A 20835-nucleotide genomic window follows, 5' to 3' on the forward strand; every position below is an offset into this window, starting at 1 on the left:
GCAAATGGTCGCAAAGCAGTCGAAGCCCAGAAGGTGCCAGGAGTTTAGGCAAGAAACTCGGTGAAGTTGTAATCCAGAAAAAAGTCGCCAAGCTGGTGGCCGCCAGAATGAGAGGGATAGAACACGCCCAAGAGGTAACGGAAACAGGGCTCCCATAGGAGAGATAAGGACCATAGCAGGGGTTTTTGCTGGGGGAGGTATTTCCGCTTCCAATCGGAAAGCGTATGCACGAAAGGTAAGGTATGAAGATGAGTTTTTAGCAGATAGGGCACACAAGCTACCAAAAATTAGCAATGAGTGGATGGTAATATCCTTTGATTAGGTGGATAGACAATGAGTGCTATACCCGCATGACGACGCTTTAGTAATCACCCTCGTAATAGCCAACTACATAACAAGGCGAGTGCTAGTTGACAATGGGAGCTCTGCCGATATATTATTCTGGGAGGCATTCGTTAAGATGGGCATCGATGTTGGCAAGTTAAGGCTCTCCCCAACACCATTAAAGGGTTTTTTTAGGAGATACCATCCAGCCCGTAAGGGCAATCACCCTCCCAATAACAATAGGAATTGGAGCTTGGACGGCAACTACAATGACCGATTTCTTAGTAGTGAAAGCTCCCTCTTCTTACAACGCTATATTGGGAAGACCAACACTTAAAACCTCAGGGCGGTAACATCCACCTACCATCTTAAGATGAAGTTTCCAATTGAGGGCGGGGTAGGTGAGGCGAGAGGCGAACAGGCCTTAGCAAGGGAATGCTACGTACAAGAATTGCGAAATGTAAAAAATGAGGTTTGCATTGTGGCAAGGCTGAATGAAGTCTTGCCACCCCATCTGCCACCTGCGACAATGGCTTTCAAAGAAGACATAGAGGTCAGGGATGATCGAAGCCAACAACATGCGGAGGTCAATGAACCTTTAGAGCTTGTAACACTATATGCTGACTGCCCTGAAGCCACCACACGAATTGGGACGCAGTTCCTACCGGCGGATAGGGAAGCTTTGAAGCAGCTACTGATAGAGCACAGGGATATCTTTGCATGGAACCACGAAGAGATGCCTGGTATAGATTATGGAGTCATTGAGCACTGCTTGGGCGTAGACCCAGCGCACAAGGCAATACGATAGAAAAGGAGATCATTCAGTGCTGAGAAGTACGCCACTATTAATGAAGAAGTTGAAAGATTGCTCGGGGTTGGTTTCATTAAGGAAGCCCACTATCCAGAGTGGCTGTCTGACGTATTTATGGTGAAAAAGGCAAAAGGGAAATGGAGAATGTGCGTGGATTTTACAGATTTGAACAAAGCTTGTCCAAAGGATAGCTTCCCCTTGCCACGCATCGACATCATTGTAGATGCAACAGCAGGACATCATATGTTGAGCTTCATGGATGTGTACTCAGGTTACAACCAGATACAGATGCACATAGCAGACAAGGAAAAAACCTCGTTCGTCACAGACCGAGGGTTATATTGCTACCAGGTCATGCCCTTCAGACTGAAGAATGCAGGGGCGACCTACCAAAGGCTGGTAAATCGAATGTTCAAGGAATAGATTGGGAGATCAATGGTGGTATATGTGGACGACTTGCTAATAAAAAAGTAAAGAACCCGCCCAACACCTTGTGGATTTATGAACGACGTTCGAAATCTTATGTCTCTATAAAATGACGTTGAACACAACAAAGTGTGCTTTTGGGGTCCAATTGGGGAAATTCTTGGGCTTCATTGTATCCGAGAGAGGAGTTGAGGCCTCCCTAGACAAGATAGAAGCCATACTCAACATGAAACCACCAAAAAACCTGAACAAGACTCAGCGACTGGTGGGTAGAGTGGCCGCCCTGGGAAGATTCATAGCCAGGTCCATAGATAAGTGTCTCCCCTTTCTTTAGGTACTGCGGAATGTGCATCCTTGGAATGAACAATGTGATGAGGTGATCAAAAAATTAAAGCAGTATCTGGCTAGTCCGCCCCTTTTGAAACGACCAGAGAAGGGTGACGTGCTTTACGCATATCTAGCAGTCTCCCAGCATGCTGTATCTGCCGTCCTAGTAAAGGAGGAAGAAGCCGCCCAACATCCAGTATATTACGTAAGTTGAGCGCTCAGAGGGGCAAAAGCAAGGTATCCTGAATTGAACTATTGGCTTTCGCTCTAGTAACGGCGGCCAGAAAGCTCCGTCCATACTTCCATGCCCACACAGTAAGGGTGCTTACGAAGGCCCCCCTAGCAAAAGTCCTGAGAAAACCAGACAGCACGGGAAGATTGATAGGTTGGTTGATTGAGCTGAGCGAGTTCGATGTGGAATACGAACCAAGGAAGGCTATTAAGGGGCAAGCGCTGGCAGATTTTGTGGTAGAGTCCTCAGGATTTTCCCAAGAAGAAACGATGGAACCGTCAGGAAAGCCGTGGGTATTGTTCATAGACGTCTCATCTTGTAGAGAAGGTGGAGGCCTGGGAATACATTTGTTGAGCCCTGACGGCCAGGGGCGGCATTACATGGCAACGCTGACATTCAAAGTGACAAACAACGAAACTGAGTATGAAGCACTTATAGTAGGACTGTCTGTAGTAGCCCGAATGGGAGTAACCACATAGAAACCAGGTTGGACTCACAGGTAGTTGTAAATTAGGTGTTCGGCCTATACGCTACAAAAGGCAAGAAACTAAAAAAATATTTAGCAAGAGTCTGGGAAATTCGCGACCTCTTATCGTATTTTACAATAACTTAGATACCAAGGGCGGACAATGAGGCCATAGATAAATTGGCACAGGCGGCATTAGGAATAGAAGAAGTGCCTCTACCATGGCAAGTAGAAAGGAGGGTCATCGAGGTCCTTGTCGTTGGCATGGAAGTAGGCATCTTGGGATCTAACACTCCAGAATGGGCGAGCAGACTAATGGAATACTTAGACAAAGGAAAACTACCAAAAACAAGAGAAGAGGCAAGAAGGATAAAGAAAAAGGCGACTAGGTTCCAGCTCATCGATGGAATTCTTTATAAGAGAGGATTCTCCTCTCCTTTGCTACGATGCATCTCCACACAAGAAGCATAGTACGTCCAAGCAGAGATACATGAGAGGATATGTGGAAACCATTCTGGTGGAAGAACCTTAGCTAGAAAAGCGGTCTGGGCAAGGTACTACTAGCCCAATGTTTTAAGGGACACACGGGAGTTCATCAGGAAGTGTGTCAAATGCCAAACGTATGCGCCAGTACCGCATGCCCTCCCTGAGGAGTTAACATCTGTGATAGTACCATGGCCTTTCATCCAGTGGGGTGTAGATTTGATGGGACCCTTTTTGCCAGGAAAGGGTGGAGTTAAATTCATGATAGTTGCCGTGGATTACTTCACAAAGTGGGTAGAAGTAGAACTGCTGGCAACCATCACAAGCAGGGTTGTGACAAAGTTCTTATGGAAGAATATTGTTTGCAGGTTCGGAATCCTCCAAAGGATTATAACGGACAATGGGTGCCAGTTTGACTCGGACCACTACAAGGAGTGGTATGCTGAATTGAAGATCAAGGCAAAGTACTCCTCCCCAGCCCACCCCCAAGCAAATGGTCAAGCTGAGGCAACAAATAAAGTGTTACTCTCAATCCTTAAGAAGAAGGTCGCAACAAAGAAGGGAGATTGGGCGAACGAGTTGCCAGGGTACTTTGGGCGTACAGAACTTCAGCAAAATCTCCAACAAGAGAATTCCCATTTACACTGGCGTACGGATGCGAGGCAGTTGCTCCAGTTGAAGTAGGGTTACCAACCTACAGAACGAGCCATTTCTCAAGCACCTAAAATAATAAGAAGATAGAGGAATACCTTGACTTACTAGAGGAAGAAAGAGAGATGGCAGAAGCCCGAATGCTGCAGGAAAAAGCAAAAACTGAGCAATACTTTAATAAAAGGGTAAGACCCAGGACTTTTTAAGTGGGTGACTTGGTCTTAAAGAATAGCAGGGTGACTAGCTAAGGCAAAGGAAAAATGGGAACCCGATGGGAAAGCTCTTACCTAGTGGTGGCCAACAACAGGCCTAGATCATATCGGTTGGAAGACAGCCAAGGCAAAGAATTGCCACACCCATGGAACACGGAGCACTTAAAGATATTTTATCAGTGATGTTTGTAGTGTTTTTATTTCTTTGCCTTTTCCCAGTACTTGCATTATCACCATTTATGAGCATATTGTGCTTTATTTATTAATAATTCTCTACAAAGGAAGGAGTTCCCAAGGGCAAATATCGTTTCAATGAAAAAATGGCATTTAGGTCATCAGACCACGCCACTAAACACCAAAGGCAAGCCTTAGTAGCTTGTGGTGCCATGAAAAAAGGGCTTGTAGGTCCTCAGACCATGCTTACCCTAAATACCAAAGGCAAGCCTTAGCAGCTTATGGTGTCATTAAAAAATGGCGCGTAGGTCCTCAGACCACGCCAACCCTAAACTTTGGAAACAAGCAGCTTATTGTGCCATGAAGGAGGGCGTATAGGTCCTTAGGCCTCGTTGTCCAAAAACAACCTAACAAACCAAGGGCAACAACGGAGAAACAATCCAACTACAAATAAAAGACCAAAAATAAAAGTGTGCAACAGCAAAATTAACTAGCATTCATCAAAGTTAAGCAAGATCCATTATCACAAATATACAAAATGTAAAAATACAAAAAAATTTCCACAGACAAAGGAAAAAAGATAAAAAAGTTAAGGAGCATCATTGGGCGGGAACGACAGGGGCACATTTATGAAAGCTTCAGGCATCTCTTTTCGCCCAAAATCATCAACCTGGCGACAGGCACTTTCCATATGAGAGAATAAATGCCGGTCAAGAGCGTTAAGATTGGTGGTGGGGTCGATAAGGAGACGGTTCCTTAGCCTCAGGATGCTGTAGCCATGCCCATAAGTAAAGGCATGATCCCTTGTTGCTGGAACATGAGCCAACTGGGCACGAAGTCGTGCAATCTCCTCCTAGGCAGCGGTTAGCTCATCCACCTTTTCAGATAGCCTTAGCTGACTGACTCCAAGAGCCAAGTTTGCCTCCTTAAGATCCTCCTCGAAGGACTTGCAGCTGTCTTTGGAGTGGGCTAGGTCTCCACGGAGAGAAGTTAGCACCCCATCACAGGCATTAAGCTCAGAGTTCAAGTGTGAGCACTCAGCCTCAAAGTGTTTCTAAGCCTCCAAAAGTTGCAGCTTGGCGGTGTCCCTCTCAGATTGAAGAATGGTCAGGACGAAGTCATCCTTAGCCTTGACTTCGTTTGCTAGGTAGACAGTATCGCGTAGCTTAAGGAGTTCAACCTCACATATCTCGAGATCACCTTGCAAAGAGTGAGAATAACCTTTAGATTGCTCTAGCATGATCTCTAGCTCTTTCTTCTCCTTGGCTAAGGATGCTAGTTCAGCCCTGTCAACTTGCCACTTCTTAGAGGCACTCTTAGCAATATAGCACAGCTTGTGCCGCTCCTTAACCTCCTCCTCAAGATGGGCACGGTCAGCCACTATCCATGTAGCTAGATCATTGATGCCCTACAAAAAGGAAAACAAACAACCACTATGAGAAGAGGTTTAAATATGAAAGGAGTGTATAAAAAAAGGGGGACAGACTGCATAGTAACTCAGAGAGCCAGCCTCTCAAATGAGTAGCCATCTGGGCAATGGCCTCAACTTGGGAATTAACAGTCGTCGAGGAAGCACCACCGTTGGCGTCCCCCCTAACAATCTCGCTATGGCCTAGGGGGGATGCCTCACCATGCCTCACAGACGAAGGTGTCACCCTTCCTGATGAATCCTCCAAGTGTACAGGGGGCAGAGGGAGTGGCGAGTAAGTCAGGTTAGCCTTATGAAGGCGGGTATCTTCCTATAGGAAATTCTCCCACTCCTCACCAAGGAAGGAGTCTGTATCCCCCCCAAAGGAGGAGGTGTGAAGGGAAGGAAGAGAGAGTCATGCATTGCTGCAGACTGGCGAGGGGGTTTTTCCCCCATAGATGGTAATTGGTAGACTCTCTAGGGCTGTTTACTGAGAACCAATCTCGCCGCTTGCTTCAACCTGGTGAGGGGAGGCTCCCCTTGTTATGTTGGCCCACTCACCCTCAGGAAGTAAAGAGGAACCTTTCGCTCGACTTGAGGGCAAGGCTTCTGATGCCTCCTCACAACCACTTATGGGCAAAACAATGTCCATCTCGTCGTGAGTGCCACCAGAAGGCAGGGGCGAGCAAGTCCTCACCTTGGTGATGGAGTCAAGGTCAAGGGTAGCCACCACTTTAGCATCTAGCTCGACTTGCCTTACTCGCTCTTCTAGCATAGGAAACTCAAATGCAAGGACAGGAGTTGTAGAAAGCACCTACGTAATAGGCACAACTTGAAGGGAGGCGGCCAGGTCAAAAAGGGCCAGGTTGGCTAAACCTTTCGCATTCCTAAGGCCAGAGGAATAAGGCAGTGATGGAGGCTAGTGGGGTGAGGGGAGAATAGTGGTAGTTGGCGAGGTAGAAGTTTTGATGTGTTCGCCCCCCGAGTTTATGGCGGTCTTCTCCAGCCTCTGCAACGGGGCCTTACGGGTGGCCAACTGCTTGGGCGTCTGGGCTTGAATATCCTCCTGAGGCGTCTGGCCCTGGACGCCCTCTAAGGGCACCAAAGTTTTCTTTTGAGGAGGAGAAATGGGAGAAGAGTCCCCAAAATGGGCCCCTTTTTGTTGACCACCATCCGCGTTCTTTTTCTTGCTCATTTTCTCTCTTTTTTTGGCAGCTTCCTCTTTCTCTGATCCTGACTTCTTTTCTTCCCTCTTTTCTGAATGAGGCTTCTTTTCTTTCCTCTCCTGCGTAGAGTGGTCACGCCTCGAACTCCTCTCAGAGGGCTTCGGCATGGGAGGAGGAATGATGGCCGAAATCATAAAATCACGTCCTTGAAAATAAGATCGGTTGGGAGACATCAAGAACTGATTGATGTGGGCGGAGGTCAGCAAGAGATCAGTGTGAAGCTCCTTAGGATTAGCCTCGGCCCAAGAACGGATTGTCTCAATTCAAGCCAGTTCACGGCGTGACAAAGGCTCAATTCTAAGCCACAATTTCTTTTCGTTAGGAATGGGGTGCCAGATTGGCTTAATTGAAAAATCCTTGATGACATCTTTTGTGGCGGGGTATTCCATGCCTTTACCAGTAATGAAGAAGAATTTGGAGGTCCACGCCTTAGAATTGGAGTAGCGAGTCTTCAACCAGGCCAATGTCTGCCCATTATCCTTCTTGAGGAAGCTAACAACGTTGCCTTTGGCAACCTCCCTCACGTTATAGAACGCCAAAAACTCCTGACCTGTCAGGTCAGGATAAGGATCACCGAGAGGTTCCAAAACCATGCGGAAGACAATACAAGCACATAGGTACGCCCTCAATGCGAAAGGGTGTAGTTTAGCAGGAGTTATGTTAAGAAGGTCCAAAATGTCATGAAGAGGATGGCAAAAGGGGAGCCTTAACCCATGCTGCAGGAGGGCGGTCGATGATAGGTTATAGGTAAAATGGTCATTTTCTCACACGTAGAGGGGTAAGATGATAATTTTACTCCAATATTGTATTTTTATGTTTCTAGTGAAGAGTTTCTTGTATTTGCTCTTTTTCATTCATCATGCAAACGATCACTATAAATTAGTTTCTAACTTACTGTTAAATTACTATGTGTGTGTTGGTAACAAAATTATTGTCCATGTTCTTACGTTATCATATATGCCTTGCTTTGCCATGTCACTACATGTACGTCGGTTACACATTATGTTATAGCATGCAATATTTATCTATTATACATTTTATTCTATCAAGTAATTTTTAATTATTACATATTATATTCTATCATAAAATATTTATCTGTTATATGTTATGCCATGTTATGAAATGTTTGTTTGTCTCATGTTATGAAATGTTTGTTTGTTTGTCTGTTTCATATTATGCCAAGTTATGAAATGTTTGTCTATTACATGTTGTGTCATGTCATTCATCTCACGTCCATATCATGTTACGTTACGTCACATATCGAGTATAGAGTGTATTTCAAAAATAGTTTTCTCCGTCAAATCAAGTCTGTTTACGTTTATCACAACCCTAAATGCTAGAATGGGATAAAATCCTCATGGAATTCCTTTGTTCAAGCTAGTGTGTTAAAATTAGTGTGAAATCTCTAGAGATTACAAGGTAAAGATCATCGAGTTTTGAATGGGGCGTACTTAATTGGTCACTGGAGCGAAGACGGGCACTAACGCTGATAGTGCTGCCACACTTTCAATTTCATGTTATACTTACTTGTGCTGGTGTAGATACCTGGCACGAGATACGTACATTACGTTTTCCATAGTAGGTGTAGATTCTTGTGAACTAGTACGTATGTTAACGTATTCACAACTGGTACATATACTTGTGTTGTGATGTAGTAATCAATAGGGACACACGGCTCAAGGGAACCTTGTAGCACCTAAAGGATGATGCCACTTCCTTAAGTGCATCACTAATCCCCAATTAGCACGTTGAGCACATCTCCAGCCTAATATCTAAGCTGGGTGTCCGAGCACTCGCATTTGGCGATAAAGGGGGATGCTACTTCCTCAAGTGCATCACTCCTCACTAATTGGTGGGGTCGAGCACATCTCCCGCCTCATATCAAATCTGAGTGTCCTAACATTCGCATCCGACAATTAAAGGAGGATGCCACTTCTTTAAGTGCATAACTCCTTGCCAATTAGTGTGGTCGAGCACATCTCCAACCTAACATCAAAGCCAAGTGTCCTAACACTCACATTTGGCGATTAAGAGGGATGCCACTTCCTTAAGTGCATCACTCCTTGCCAATTAGAACGGTTAAGCACATCTCCTGCCTAACATCAAAATCAAGTGATTTAACACTCACATTCGCCAAGCCATTCATATAGGTGGTAACATGTGTTTGTTCTTTATTGTTACCTTATTTAACTCCCTATAATCAATGCACATTCTCATGGATGCATCTTTTTTTTTTTTTTTAACAAACAATACTGGTGCTCCTCAAGGTGTAGAACTATAACAAATAAATCATTCTCCACTTATTCTTCTACTTGAACTTTTAATTCTTTTAACTTAGATGGAGCCATTCAATAAGGTGCTCTATGAATAGTGGTTGTGGCATGTTCCAATTCGATGGTAACCTCTGTAATAGCCCGCCAGAAATTCAATGCTGGAATTTCTTTAGGTTGTAGGAGCCTCTTGTAAATTCCAAAAGTTTTCACGAATCAACCAATTGCATATGTTTTAACCTATCAGTATAGTCAGTGTTGCAACTTGCCACTTACTATGGTGCCATAAGCATGCTTTCTTTTTTTATTTGAGGTACCTAGAAGTGTCAAAATGAGATATGGTCTACACTATTAGACTCAGAGGAATAATTAGGATTTTATGGCATAATAAAACAATTTTTGATTTCCAGACGAATCACTTATTCAAAAATGTGTTTTGATTATTTCGATGCACTTCAAAGTCGAGTTTGATAAACTATTTGCACTTTATGTTTAGCATGATTATTTAGGATTTTACAGTGTAAAGTTTACTTTTACTTTTTTGGAATGAATAGTAACCTCAGTGTCAACACCTAAGAGTAATGTTTTCAAAAATCACAGTATGGAATGTCTAAATTAGGTTAGAGAATTTTTATTGGGATACTTGACAAGATCTTTGCCACAATACTTGATTAATAGTATTGGACACTTGGCACCAAGAGAAACCATAAGATGGAAAAGGTGAAGGAAATCAAGCTTTGTGATCTTATCACCTAAGCAAAACCATATTTCATCCAACTATCCAATTTGTGTCAAACCAAAGAGGGTTTCAACTCTAGAGAAAATCCTAAACACTTGGAATCCAATTGAAACCCCAAAGGATTGGTCGAAACCGAAACCCCAAATGGTTTCCCTAAACACCAAAAGTTTGCCTCTAAACCCTAAATTAGTTTAGTGTTTAATCACTTGATTACATCATTATTTATTCTTTTAAACCTTGAAAATTTTATTGGACCAAAAAAATTGGATTGGACTTGATATCAACCCAAACCCCATTAAAACCCTAAATGGAAGCCCATTCGGTTAAGGCCCATGAAATTGAGCCACCAAAATAAGGCTTGTGGAGGAAGTTCCCCCCTACCATCGCAGTGTTGTTACCCAAGCAATGAACCACAGTTGGGGGCAGGGTTGAAGGCTGCTCACTTGAGAGGTGTGGGTAGCACCCATAAGCTTTATAAACCATAGTCGTGACCGCGAATTTGTGTTTCCATGCAGAAATATGTAGATGTATGCACAGATCTAAGGTTTCTTGTTGGTGTTTTGCAATTTGTTTGATGTATTTGTGATTTTTTATAATTTTTGTGTGAATAATATGTTGTGGACAAGGTGGCCAAACAATGATGGTGTCTTTCTGCATGCTCGACAAGCTAATATGGATGGCCAAGAATGTGGACGGGGATAAGGTGCTGAGTGAGAGTTAATCATCTGCCCAAGCGAAGATGGGATGCAACAGGGGTGGCTACCTGCTTCTATAGGATAGGTAGCACCTCTAATGTTGGATTCTACCTATGTCCTCATCTTATTACTCTTCTTTGAGTTGATTGGAGTTTGGTATTGTAGTATTAAATTGACAGAAGTACTAATACTGTCTTTAGACTAACAACCTCAAAACTATACCAACTACTTAAACACAACATTTACAAGAAATGTTACGCCTCATAGTTTGACACAGCTCAACACTACAATAATTGTCATCGTTCAGTAATTATTTATTTATATATTTAATTTTTATTTCAATTAACTATCAAAATAAAACTTGACGTTTATGTAGATCTTGAAATTCATTAGTGAGCAAGTTTTTACTAAAATTCAAGATAAACTTACTTTCCATGTTTCAGTCAAAAACTCATGTATTATTAGAAAATTCTAAATTTTAAAGAAAGTATTTACATTTCAAACACAGTATATCAATATAATTTGGATTCTATGACAAAAAAGCAATCAAGATTCATTGAAAGAGAGAATAAACAAGAACGAAGCATCAATACACCCAAGCAGAGAGAAGTTAATATCATCAATCTCCTACATTCATAATTTTTGCAACCCATTTCAACTATTCAATTGGGCGGTAGGTTATAAAGACAAATGGACATAGGTCTAATTTATATATATATATATATATATTAACCTAAAATATAAATTTATAGTAAAATATATGTGAACTATTCATTCTTTGATTTTTTTAATATTAGCTGTGCAATGAGATCTTGTCTAAAGCCAACAAAAGAAAGGAGAAACATAACAAAGAAGTATATAGCACAATTACAGATCAAAGAAATATTCCATTGAAAAAAGAAAATAGCATTGAATTGGAACAAAAACATGATGAAGAAGAAGGGAAAGTTTTTGGAACTAACCTCTAAGGCCTTCTCTAGAAAGCAGAGAAGTATATGTATGGCATAGAACTGTAGGTATGGATTTGAGAAAAAAGTGATTAAATGTATAAAGGTATATTATATTAAATTTAAGTTTACCATTGGAACGTCTAAACTAGGGATTGAACGGTACAACTGTTCAGTTTGAACGTGTAATACAACGTTCGAATGTATAAGTATTGACGTTCGAACACCCAATATTGTGATCGAACGGTAACTATAACGTTCGAACGTTTAAAGTAACGGTCAAACGGTAAGTTAGGCCTGACCGTTTGAATGTCTAAAACAACGTTCGACTGGTTAGTGAATACCGTTCGAACACTGTTAATAGCGTTCGAACGGTATACGAATCGATTGGGGATTCCAGACCGAGTCGACTCAGCCATTGAAATCCATGGAATCCTTCGATTCCATGGATTTTACACCAAAATAAATGCAATAGAAACCTAAATAAACCTTCCTACCATGAATTAAAGCAAATCTACCGTTTATTTTGATGTATAAATCGATTTATCCTAATTCAAACAAATAATCCATCAAAAACCTAAATCTAAACGGTAAAATGATTTGAAAAAGAATAATACCGATACTTAGAGGAAAAGGCTTAGAGTGGGTACTGTTGACAGCGGCGAAGACGGCATTGAATGGCGGAGATGGAGGGTTAACGGCTTGGAATGGAGGAAATGCACACGTTTGGCTTCCGTGAAAATGATGTCCGCGGCAACTTATATATGCAGTACCGTTTGAACGGTAAATTAATACCATTCGAACGTATTAACTGAAATTAATTACCGAGATGTTCTTATTAAATATTCAATTTAATTGAATATAAATTTATTATAATATTAAATATAATAGATGCAATATAATTAATGTTATTATATTCTATTAAACACTATATATTATATTTATCATTTTTAATATAGTATATTATATTATATTTAATAGATTATATTATACTATATTATATTATATAGTATATAGTATAAGTTATATGATATAGTATAATATAATATAGACTACTATATATACGATACTATGTTCATAGTATTATATAAAATATATGTGATATAATATATCACATATATTTAACAATAAATGTATTAGATGACTTGTTTAGTATATTTTTCATATTATATTTCAGTTATAGGCTAATTAGATGACACTCTCTATTCTAGCACTATAAATGACACTATATATGATAGTATATATATGTTATATATATGATAATATAACATAACATGCTCAATTTTAGCTTTAGTATAATTAGAATACACTCTAAATGCTAGTACTATAGATGACACTATATATGATAGTATGTACATGTTATACTTAAATGTATTACATTATTATATTATATTATAATAATAATCTAATATTTTAACACTATATATGCTAGTAATACAGATGACCCTATGCTATGATACCATATATATGTTATATATAGCCTAATATATATACTTGACTATAATACTAGATGTAGTATGATATTTTATACTATATTAACCTAGACTATAATATAATTAATATATATGTTTGATTATATATTATAATCAAATATTACTATGTTACTAAACTATAGTATATTTAAAGTTCAGTATATTTAAAGGTATAGTGCAAAAAAAAAAAAAAAATACAATAAGCAACATTTTAATAAACCATTTGAACTCTTACTAATAACCGTTCAAATGTATTTGTAAACGGAAGCAAACATTCGAACGTTTAATTTAACGCTCAAACGTTAAAATTAACTGGGGAAAATTTTCCCGCTACTATATTTGACGTTTGAACGTTTAGTAAATAACCGTTCGAACGTAAATGTTCTACATTTACACGATAGAACCTCACAATCTCGCGCTCGTCCCACCACTTCCAGTTCACTCCCACAGCCATTTTCTTCCAACCAACGCCATTCTCCCTCAATCCAGCCCCCAAATATTAGTAACTTTCATCAATCTCTTATATTTTCAGATTAAGAGGTTATTTTTACCGTTTGGTGAAGAGTATTTTCGTTTTGGGCATAACATACGGGTGGATTTACAATTTGATCTCTCAAAACCAGGTATTCTTCAAATCTTATTCTCATTTTAGTTTGAATATAAGTGTTTTCGTTTGCTGTAATGAGTTTGTGATATTGTGTGTTTTCATTTGATGTAATGAGTTGGTAAATGTTGTGGTTTTCGGAGGTTGAAGACGACTGTAATCTGGAACGAAAACGTTCGAACGGTATTCGTGTACCGTTCGAACGTTTACCGTTTCGTTTGAACACTTATTAACACCGTTTGAACGTTATGGTGGTCAGTGTTAAAATATTAACATTAAGAAGTTACTTGTTTGTACTAAATCTTGGAATATTATAAATGAATACAAATTAAAAGACAAATAATTAAGATTTAATAATACATAAATACTTAATCTTTGAATTACGAAAATGAATTTTAAACAAAATACAAATAATCTACATTTAATAATACTTAAATACTTAAAAGTTAAAAGTATTCAAATGAATTTTAAATAAAATACAAATAATCTAGATTTAATAATACTTAAATACTTAATAGTTAAATTATTCAAATGAATTTTAATTAAAATACAAATAGTTAAGATTTAATAATACTTAAATATTTAATAGTTAAATTATTCAATTGAAGGTTAATAAAAATACAAATAGTTCATATTTAATAATACATAAATACTTAATATTTGAATTAATAAAATGAATTTTAAATAAAATACAAATAATCTAGATTTAATAATACTTAAATACTTAAAAATTAAAAGTAATCAAATGAATTTTAATTAAAATACAAATAATCTAGATTTAATAATACTTAAATACTTAATAGTTAAATTATTCAATTCAAGGTTAATTAAAATACAAATAGTTAAGATTTAATAAAATGAATATTAATTATAATACAAATATTCTATATTTAATAATACAAATACTTAATTAGCATATCTTGCATTGTTTGTTTGATACATGTTAAATATTGACATATCTTGCATTGCTTGTTCATCAAAATAAACCTTAGACCTGTTCGAGAGTTATCAATTCAAATGAATTGAAAGATTGATAACTCTTGAATTGTCCAGAGTGGACAGTTTGGAATTGTAAGATCATTCTTGTAAACTATCGAACTATATCTGTTATATGTCTAACATTAAGATTTCGGTAGATTTATCCCTTGTTCTCCAGATATGCAGTTTCGGTGATGTTCTATCGACGATGAACACATCGGTGCACACAACCAGACGAGCATATTTGGAGAACTATGGGGAGATGCTGCCGAAATTTTGTTGGACGTGACAGATTATAGAGAATAGGTTTGCGACTATGATCTTACAATTTCGAATGGGATAGGACCAATTACCCGATGAAAGGTGGCATACTCATTGATTGATACATGATTGTGGTTAATACATGTTTGTTTGTTGATGCACACGTGATTGTTTGTAATGAAGATAGTCGGCATGGATAAGAGTTGGACGCGAGTTAGTGATCGATTGGGTCAGAATTACAGCGTATATGCTGAACATGTTAAGAAATTCTTTGAGTTCGAATTGGGTACATGTGATAGTGATGGGCATATTAGATGCCCATGTAAAGAATGCAGGAATTTGCGTTCTCATAAGATAGACTTGGTGAGAAAGCATTTGTTTGTCAAAGGTATTGACAAGGGTTATACTGATTGGGTCTTACACAGCGAACCATATCCAACTTCATTCGAGGTTCCACCTGAAGAAGAAGAGAACGATGAAGATGTACAATCAGATGTTGGAGATGAATATGATGAGGATATGGAGGAAATGTTAAGTGACATCGGTGCGGGAATGTTTATGAATGAAGGTGACACGAACACATTAAGTTCAAATGATGGAGGTCATAACACTTTTGCACGATTGTGGAATGATTCACAACGTGAGTTATATCCAGGATGTAGAAGACACAGTAAGTTGTCATTTACCGTAAGACTGCTTCACATAAAATTAATGTGCCAATTATCAATTAAGGCTGTCAATATGTTACTCGAGCTGTTTATGGAGGCACTGGCATCAGATAATACTTTACCTCGTAACTTCTATGAAGCAAAAAAATTGAAATGAGGACTTGGATTTGATTACAATGTAATACATGTATGTAAGAATGACTGCATATTATATTGGCAAGAGAATGAGCAGTTGAACGAGTGTCCCATATGCCACGAATCAAGATGGACATCTGACAAACAAAATGTGCTGCAAAAGGTTGTACGCCACTTTCCATTGATACCTAGATTACAACGATTATATATGTCATGTGCAATGGCTGTAGACATGATATGGCACTCATCAGCCAGAGTTCGGAACGATGATATTTTGTTGCATCCTGCTGACTCCCAGGTGTGGAAGGAATTTGATCAGGAACACCCATGGTTTGCTGAAGAACCTCGTAATGTGCGACTTGGGTTGGCAACAGATGGATTTAATCCGTTTGGGAACATAAGTACTAGTCATAGTACTTGGCCAGTTGTACTTATGCCGTATAATCTACCACCGTGGAAGTGTATGAAAGATCCAAATTTCATGATGAGTTTGCTCATTCTAGGTCCGAGATCACCAGGAAATGATATATACATACACTTACAGCCATTGATTGCAGAATTGAAAGATTTGTGGGAGAATGGGGTTGTCACATTTGATTCATCAACAAACAAGTCGTTCAAGATGCATGTTGCCGTGTTATGGACAATAAATGATTTTCCAGCTTATGGAAACTTGTCAGGTTGGAGTACTAAGGGGAAAATGGCATGTCCAACTTCTAACAAACATACTAAATCTGAATGGCTCACTTACGGGAGGAAATTATATTTCATGGGTCATCGTCAATTTTTACATCCTGACTATAGATGGCGGGGAAATTCACAAATGTTTGATGGTACGGTTGAATCGGGCCAACCTCCACCATATTTGTCTGGTGAAGATGTACTTTCACAATTTGTAGATATTGGTTGTAATGAATTTGGTAAAAAACAACGAAAGAGAAAACGAGCTACATCTGAGTTGAATTGGACTAAGAAGAGTATATTTTTCGATCTTTCATACTGGTCAAAGTTAAAGTTACGGCATAGTCTTGATGTTATGCATATTGAAAAAAATATATGCGAATCCATATTGGGAACATTGATGTCAATTGAAGGAAAAACGAAGGATACATTAAACTCAAGGAAGGATTTGAAGCGCTTGGGAATAAGACCAGAAATGCAATTGCAAGAAAATGGTTCATCTGTTTACATGCCGATTGGATGGTATACATTGTCAAGGAATGAAATGGCTACATTTTGTGAGTGGATAATGAAAATTAAATTACCGCACGGTTATGCATCGAATTTGACAAGGTGTGTGCGAACAAATGACTAGAAAATAACTGGATTAAAAAGTCACGATTGTCATGTCCTTTTACAGTGTATCTTGCCTATTGGTATCCGTGGGTACTTGATAAGAGACGTGCGCGTGGCTTTGACTGAGTTGGGTTTATTTTTCAAGGACTTATGTGCTAGGACATTAAATGTAGAAGCTTTGGATCGAATGGAATAGGAAATTGCCATAATATTGTGTAAGCTAGAAAGTATTTACCCACCGTCATTCTTCGACGTCATGGTTCACCTAGCCGTCCATTTGCCATGTGAGGCTTAACTTTCAGGACCAGCTCAGTATAGATGGATGTATCCCATTGAATGATTCCTTGGAAAGTTGAAACGTACAGTTGGTAACAAGGTTCGCCCAGAAGGATCAATTGTAGAAACATATATTGATGATGAGTGGCATATCTTCTGTTCCAAGTATTTTCACGGAGTTGAAACTAGGTTTGATCGGCCGGAAAGAAACTTTGACGTTGAATGAGCAAGACAACAAAATGGGTTTTCTGTGTCTTCCCAACAAGTAGGTCCACTTGGTATAATGCGTGGTTATGACTTATGTGGAAGAGAGTTTGAGAAAGCTCAGTGGTACGTGCTGAACAATTGCCCTAAGATAGAGAACCACTTGAAGTAAGTTATAATGTTTTCTTAATTTAATATTCGCACATTTACTTTCACAAAATTTTATGAATATAAAAGAATTGTGGTAATTATCAATTTCAGTGATCATATTAACATGCTCAAGGAACTAGGAGTAAATGACATAAACCAGAAACATGAAGAGGAGTTCCCGAGATCGTTTGAACAACAGGTAATGACATTACATATGCCTTACTCATCCAATAGTTCAGAAAATATTGATTGTTTATTATTGATATAATAGAAGTTTTACTTAATATGTAGGTTGTACAAATGCATGCAAATAATCCAAACGATTTATCGGATGAACTGTATGCATTAGCGTGTGGCCCATCGAGACACGCTACAAGATATTTTGCATGTATTTCTCGGGGAAGTAGGTATCACACAGTGGATCGAGATTGTTATAGGAAAACACAAAATAGTGGTGTCCTAGTTGAGGGAAGTCATGATGGAGAAAATATTGATTTTTATGGAGTTATTGTTGATATAATTGGAATGAAATATTTGGGAGAGCTTGCAGTGTATTTGTTTAAGTGTGATTGGTGGGATTTAAGCAATCCTCGAACTGGAGTCCGTGATGATGAATATTTTTTGAGTATTAATACATCAAAAAAATGGTACAAGGATGATCCTTTTATTTTAACTTCTCAAGCATCTCAAGTATTCTACGTAGATGACCCGAAGTTAGGAAATCAATGGCGAGTATTACAAAAATATTCTCCAAGAAATATATATGATGTTATCCCTTAGGCAGAAGGGTGAGATGAAGAAGCAGATGATCCCTCTACTCAAGAAGCATACCAAGAGAGTCAGCCCGTCTTTAATTTGTTTGTGGATTTGAGCCAGTATGAGATGATTCCATTAAATAGAGAAGATATTGAGGCTGAAATTGTTGATGCGACAATTGAGCAAAATGTTGATTCCACTGAAGTATCTACAGATGATGAGACTGAATTGTCAAATGATACTGATACAGATAGTGATTGACCAATTCTGTTTTCACATTACGTGATGATGAACACTATTTTACTAAATGAATATTGTATCAGTTTTCTTAAATTATGCCTCCGAAGAGAAAGGAAGTTCGCATCCCATCTCCACTTGTTCCTAGCTCTCCTTCAGACTCACCATTAGAGATTGATTCAACAGAACAATGAAAATTCTAATACTCATAAAAGTTATTAATTAAAGTTATAATAGAAAATTGATTACAATGTTATATATCATGATGACTTCACAGTACAATCTTGTTAAGGTCGAGGCACTACTAGAGGCGTGACGTTGGAAAAATATAGTAAGGTGGGTAAGATCAAAGTTAACATTCTTGATGAACATACCAGAGGCAAAGGACAACCAGGAGCTTGGCATGCATCGCATGTGGGTGCTCTTACACGAACTTATGCACCTTTGGCAATAAGTTCATGGAAGAAAGTCCCCCAAGATGTTAAGGAGCTTATCAAGAAGCGTTTTTTGGTAATATTGAAAACATTTATTTAGTTGGTAAATGAGACGCCCCCAAATCCCCACACCCAAACATGGGGAAATCGAGACGTTCGGATGGTGACAACCCGGATCACCATCCTTTCGTCGGGTGCCAAGTGTGTGTAAGAGCAACAAAGTGCACAAGATAAACGCAGCGAAAAGCAAGTCAATAAATAAGTACCAGAATTTTTCTTAACGTAATACAAGCTGTTTAAAACATACATAAATAAAATATTACAAAAACACAAATACAGGTTTAAAAGCAAATAAAAAGCATAGCATCAGCAACCCGGCGGAGCCGCATCCTCGGGCTCAGCCTCCTCCTCCTCGTCCTCGAACTCTGCACCAAAAGCTACGGAACCAAAAATGGTTCCGCAGGTAAGTATAACCCAAACAATACCAGATAAAAACACATATGACTCAAACAACATGCATGCAAGAACAACCAAAACACATGCCCCGCAAAACCACATTTTCCACGCACGCCAAAAACCCATATGGCCCACAAAACATCCAAGAAGTCAAACCTCGCCATTATCCCCGATAATGGCCCAAACCACAATTTTCCCAGAAAATGGATCATAAGCGAAAACCATACCACACCCACACTATATGCACCATGATCTCCCCTAGGGATCATCCGCACACCCTGGCTCAGTGCCACACCGTAGAGAACGGCTACGCGTGCGACACCTAAACAAGTGATGCCCAGACTCACGTCACACGCGCGAACCATCTGGGCCATCCTCTAGCCCTCGCCAGCGAAAGGCCACGGAGACGGTGAGTAGGGCGATGCCCGGTTCCGCGCCCGGCGCGTTCGTAGCCAAGCATCCCCTAGCCCCGCTCCCGTCATCGCTCTCGACAACTCAGGGGACGTCACTCAGTATTAACCACTCCCGAGTGACCAGAGGAGTTCCGATTTACGCATACACTATGATCTCCCCTAGGGATCATCCGTATACATGGCTCTGTACCACACCGCAGGTAACGACTGCGCATGTGGCACCTAAACGAGTGATGCCCAGACTCACGACACAAGCGCGAACCATCTGGGCCATCCTCTAGTCCCCGCCACTAGAAGGACCACGGAGTCGACACGACATCGTCACCCTATCGTGCGATCCGGTCGTCGCCCTGCGACAACCCAGGGGATGTCACTCAGTATTATCCGCTCCCGAGTGACCAGAGGAGCTCCACCGTGATAATAACCCATCCCGGCTTGGGCTCGTGAGACACATGCAACCAAAGACCAAAAACGCCGATAAACATGAAACACTCAAATAAAATAAAAAAGCACATGTACGAAATTAAAATGCATAAATATCCAATATGCAACGCACGCCACACGGCACAACCCAAAACAACCAACACAACCAACCAAACAAACACTCCGTCCTCAATCCATCCGACCCCCGAAACTCCTCGGACTCAGTCCGGAATCAACAACCAACAACAGATAAATAAATGAAAGAGCAATATATATTAAAATCTGAAAATAGGGTTTGGAAAATACTTACAGCGCTATATGGTATTTTTAGAAAGCTCGCGGCGTTGCAAATGGCGAAGGAAAAGCAACGTAACAGTGTAATTTACACTGTGTCCGTGGGTAATAAATTACCCATTTTTGAACAGGGACAAACCAGGGCTTAGGATTGATAGGGAATGGTCTAGGGATGATTGTGAAGCTTTTGGAAGTGGTGGTTGGCCGTGGGTGGCGGCGAAAACGTCGGAAATAGGCCGGAAAACTCAAATCGGAAAGCAAGCTCGTAGGAGCTGTTCCGGTGGTCGTTGGAGGCCGGAAATAGGTGGGTTAGGACGGCAAGGAGTCGGTGATGAAGTGGTGAAGAAATGGTGGCCGGAGGTGGAGCGACGGCGGCGGATCGAGCCA

General features: G+C 39.7%; 1 protein-coding gene across 1 annotated transcript; it reads left to right on the plus strand.

Moving 5' to 3' along the window:
• The first annotated feature begins 853 nt into the window (after positions 1-853).
• LOC122298813 lies at positions 854-3753 on the plus strand. Its single transcript, XM_043108667.1, has 6 exons — positions 854-1120; positions 1214-1534; positions 1896-2093; positions 2222-2587; positions 2734-2946; positions 3277-3753. The coding sequence occupies exons 1-6, from the start codon at positions 854-856 to the stop codon at positions 3751-3753; spliced, it is 1842 nt and encodes a 613-aa protein (XP_042964601.1).
• The last annotated feature ends 17082 nt before the right edge of the window (positions 3754-20835 follow it).

The sequence above is a fragment of the Carya illinoinensis genome, chromosome 16 (assembly GCF_018687715.1).
Source record: "Carya illinoinensis cultivar Pawnee chromosome 16, C.illinoinensisPawnee_v1, whole genome shotgun sequence".
NCBI lineage: Eukaryota > Viridiplantae > Streptophyta > Magnoliopsida > Fagales > Juglandaceae > Carya > Carya illinoinensis.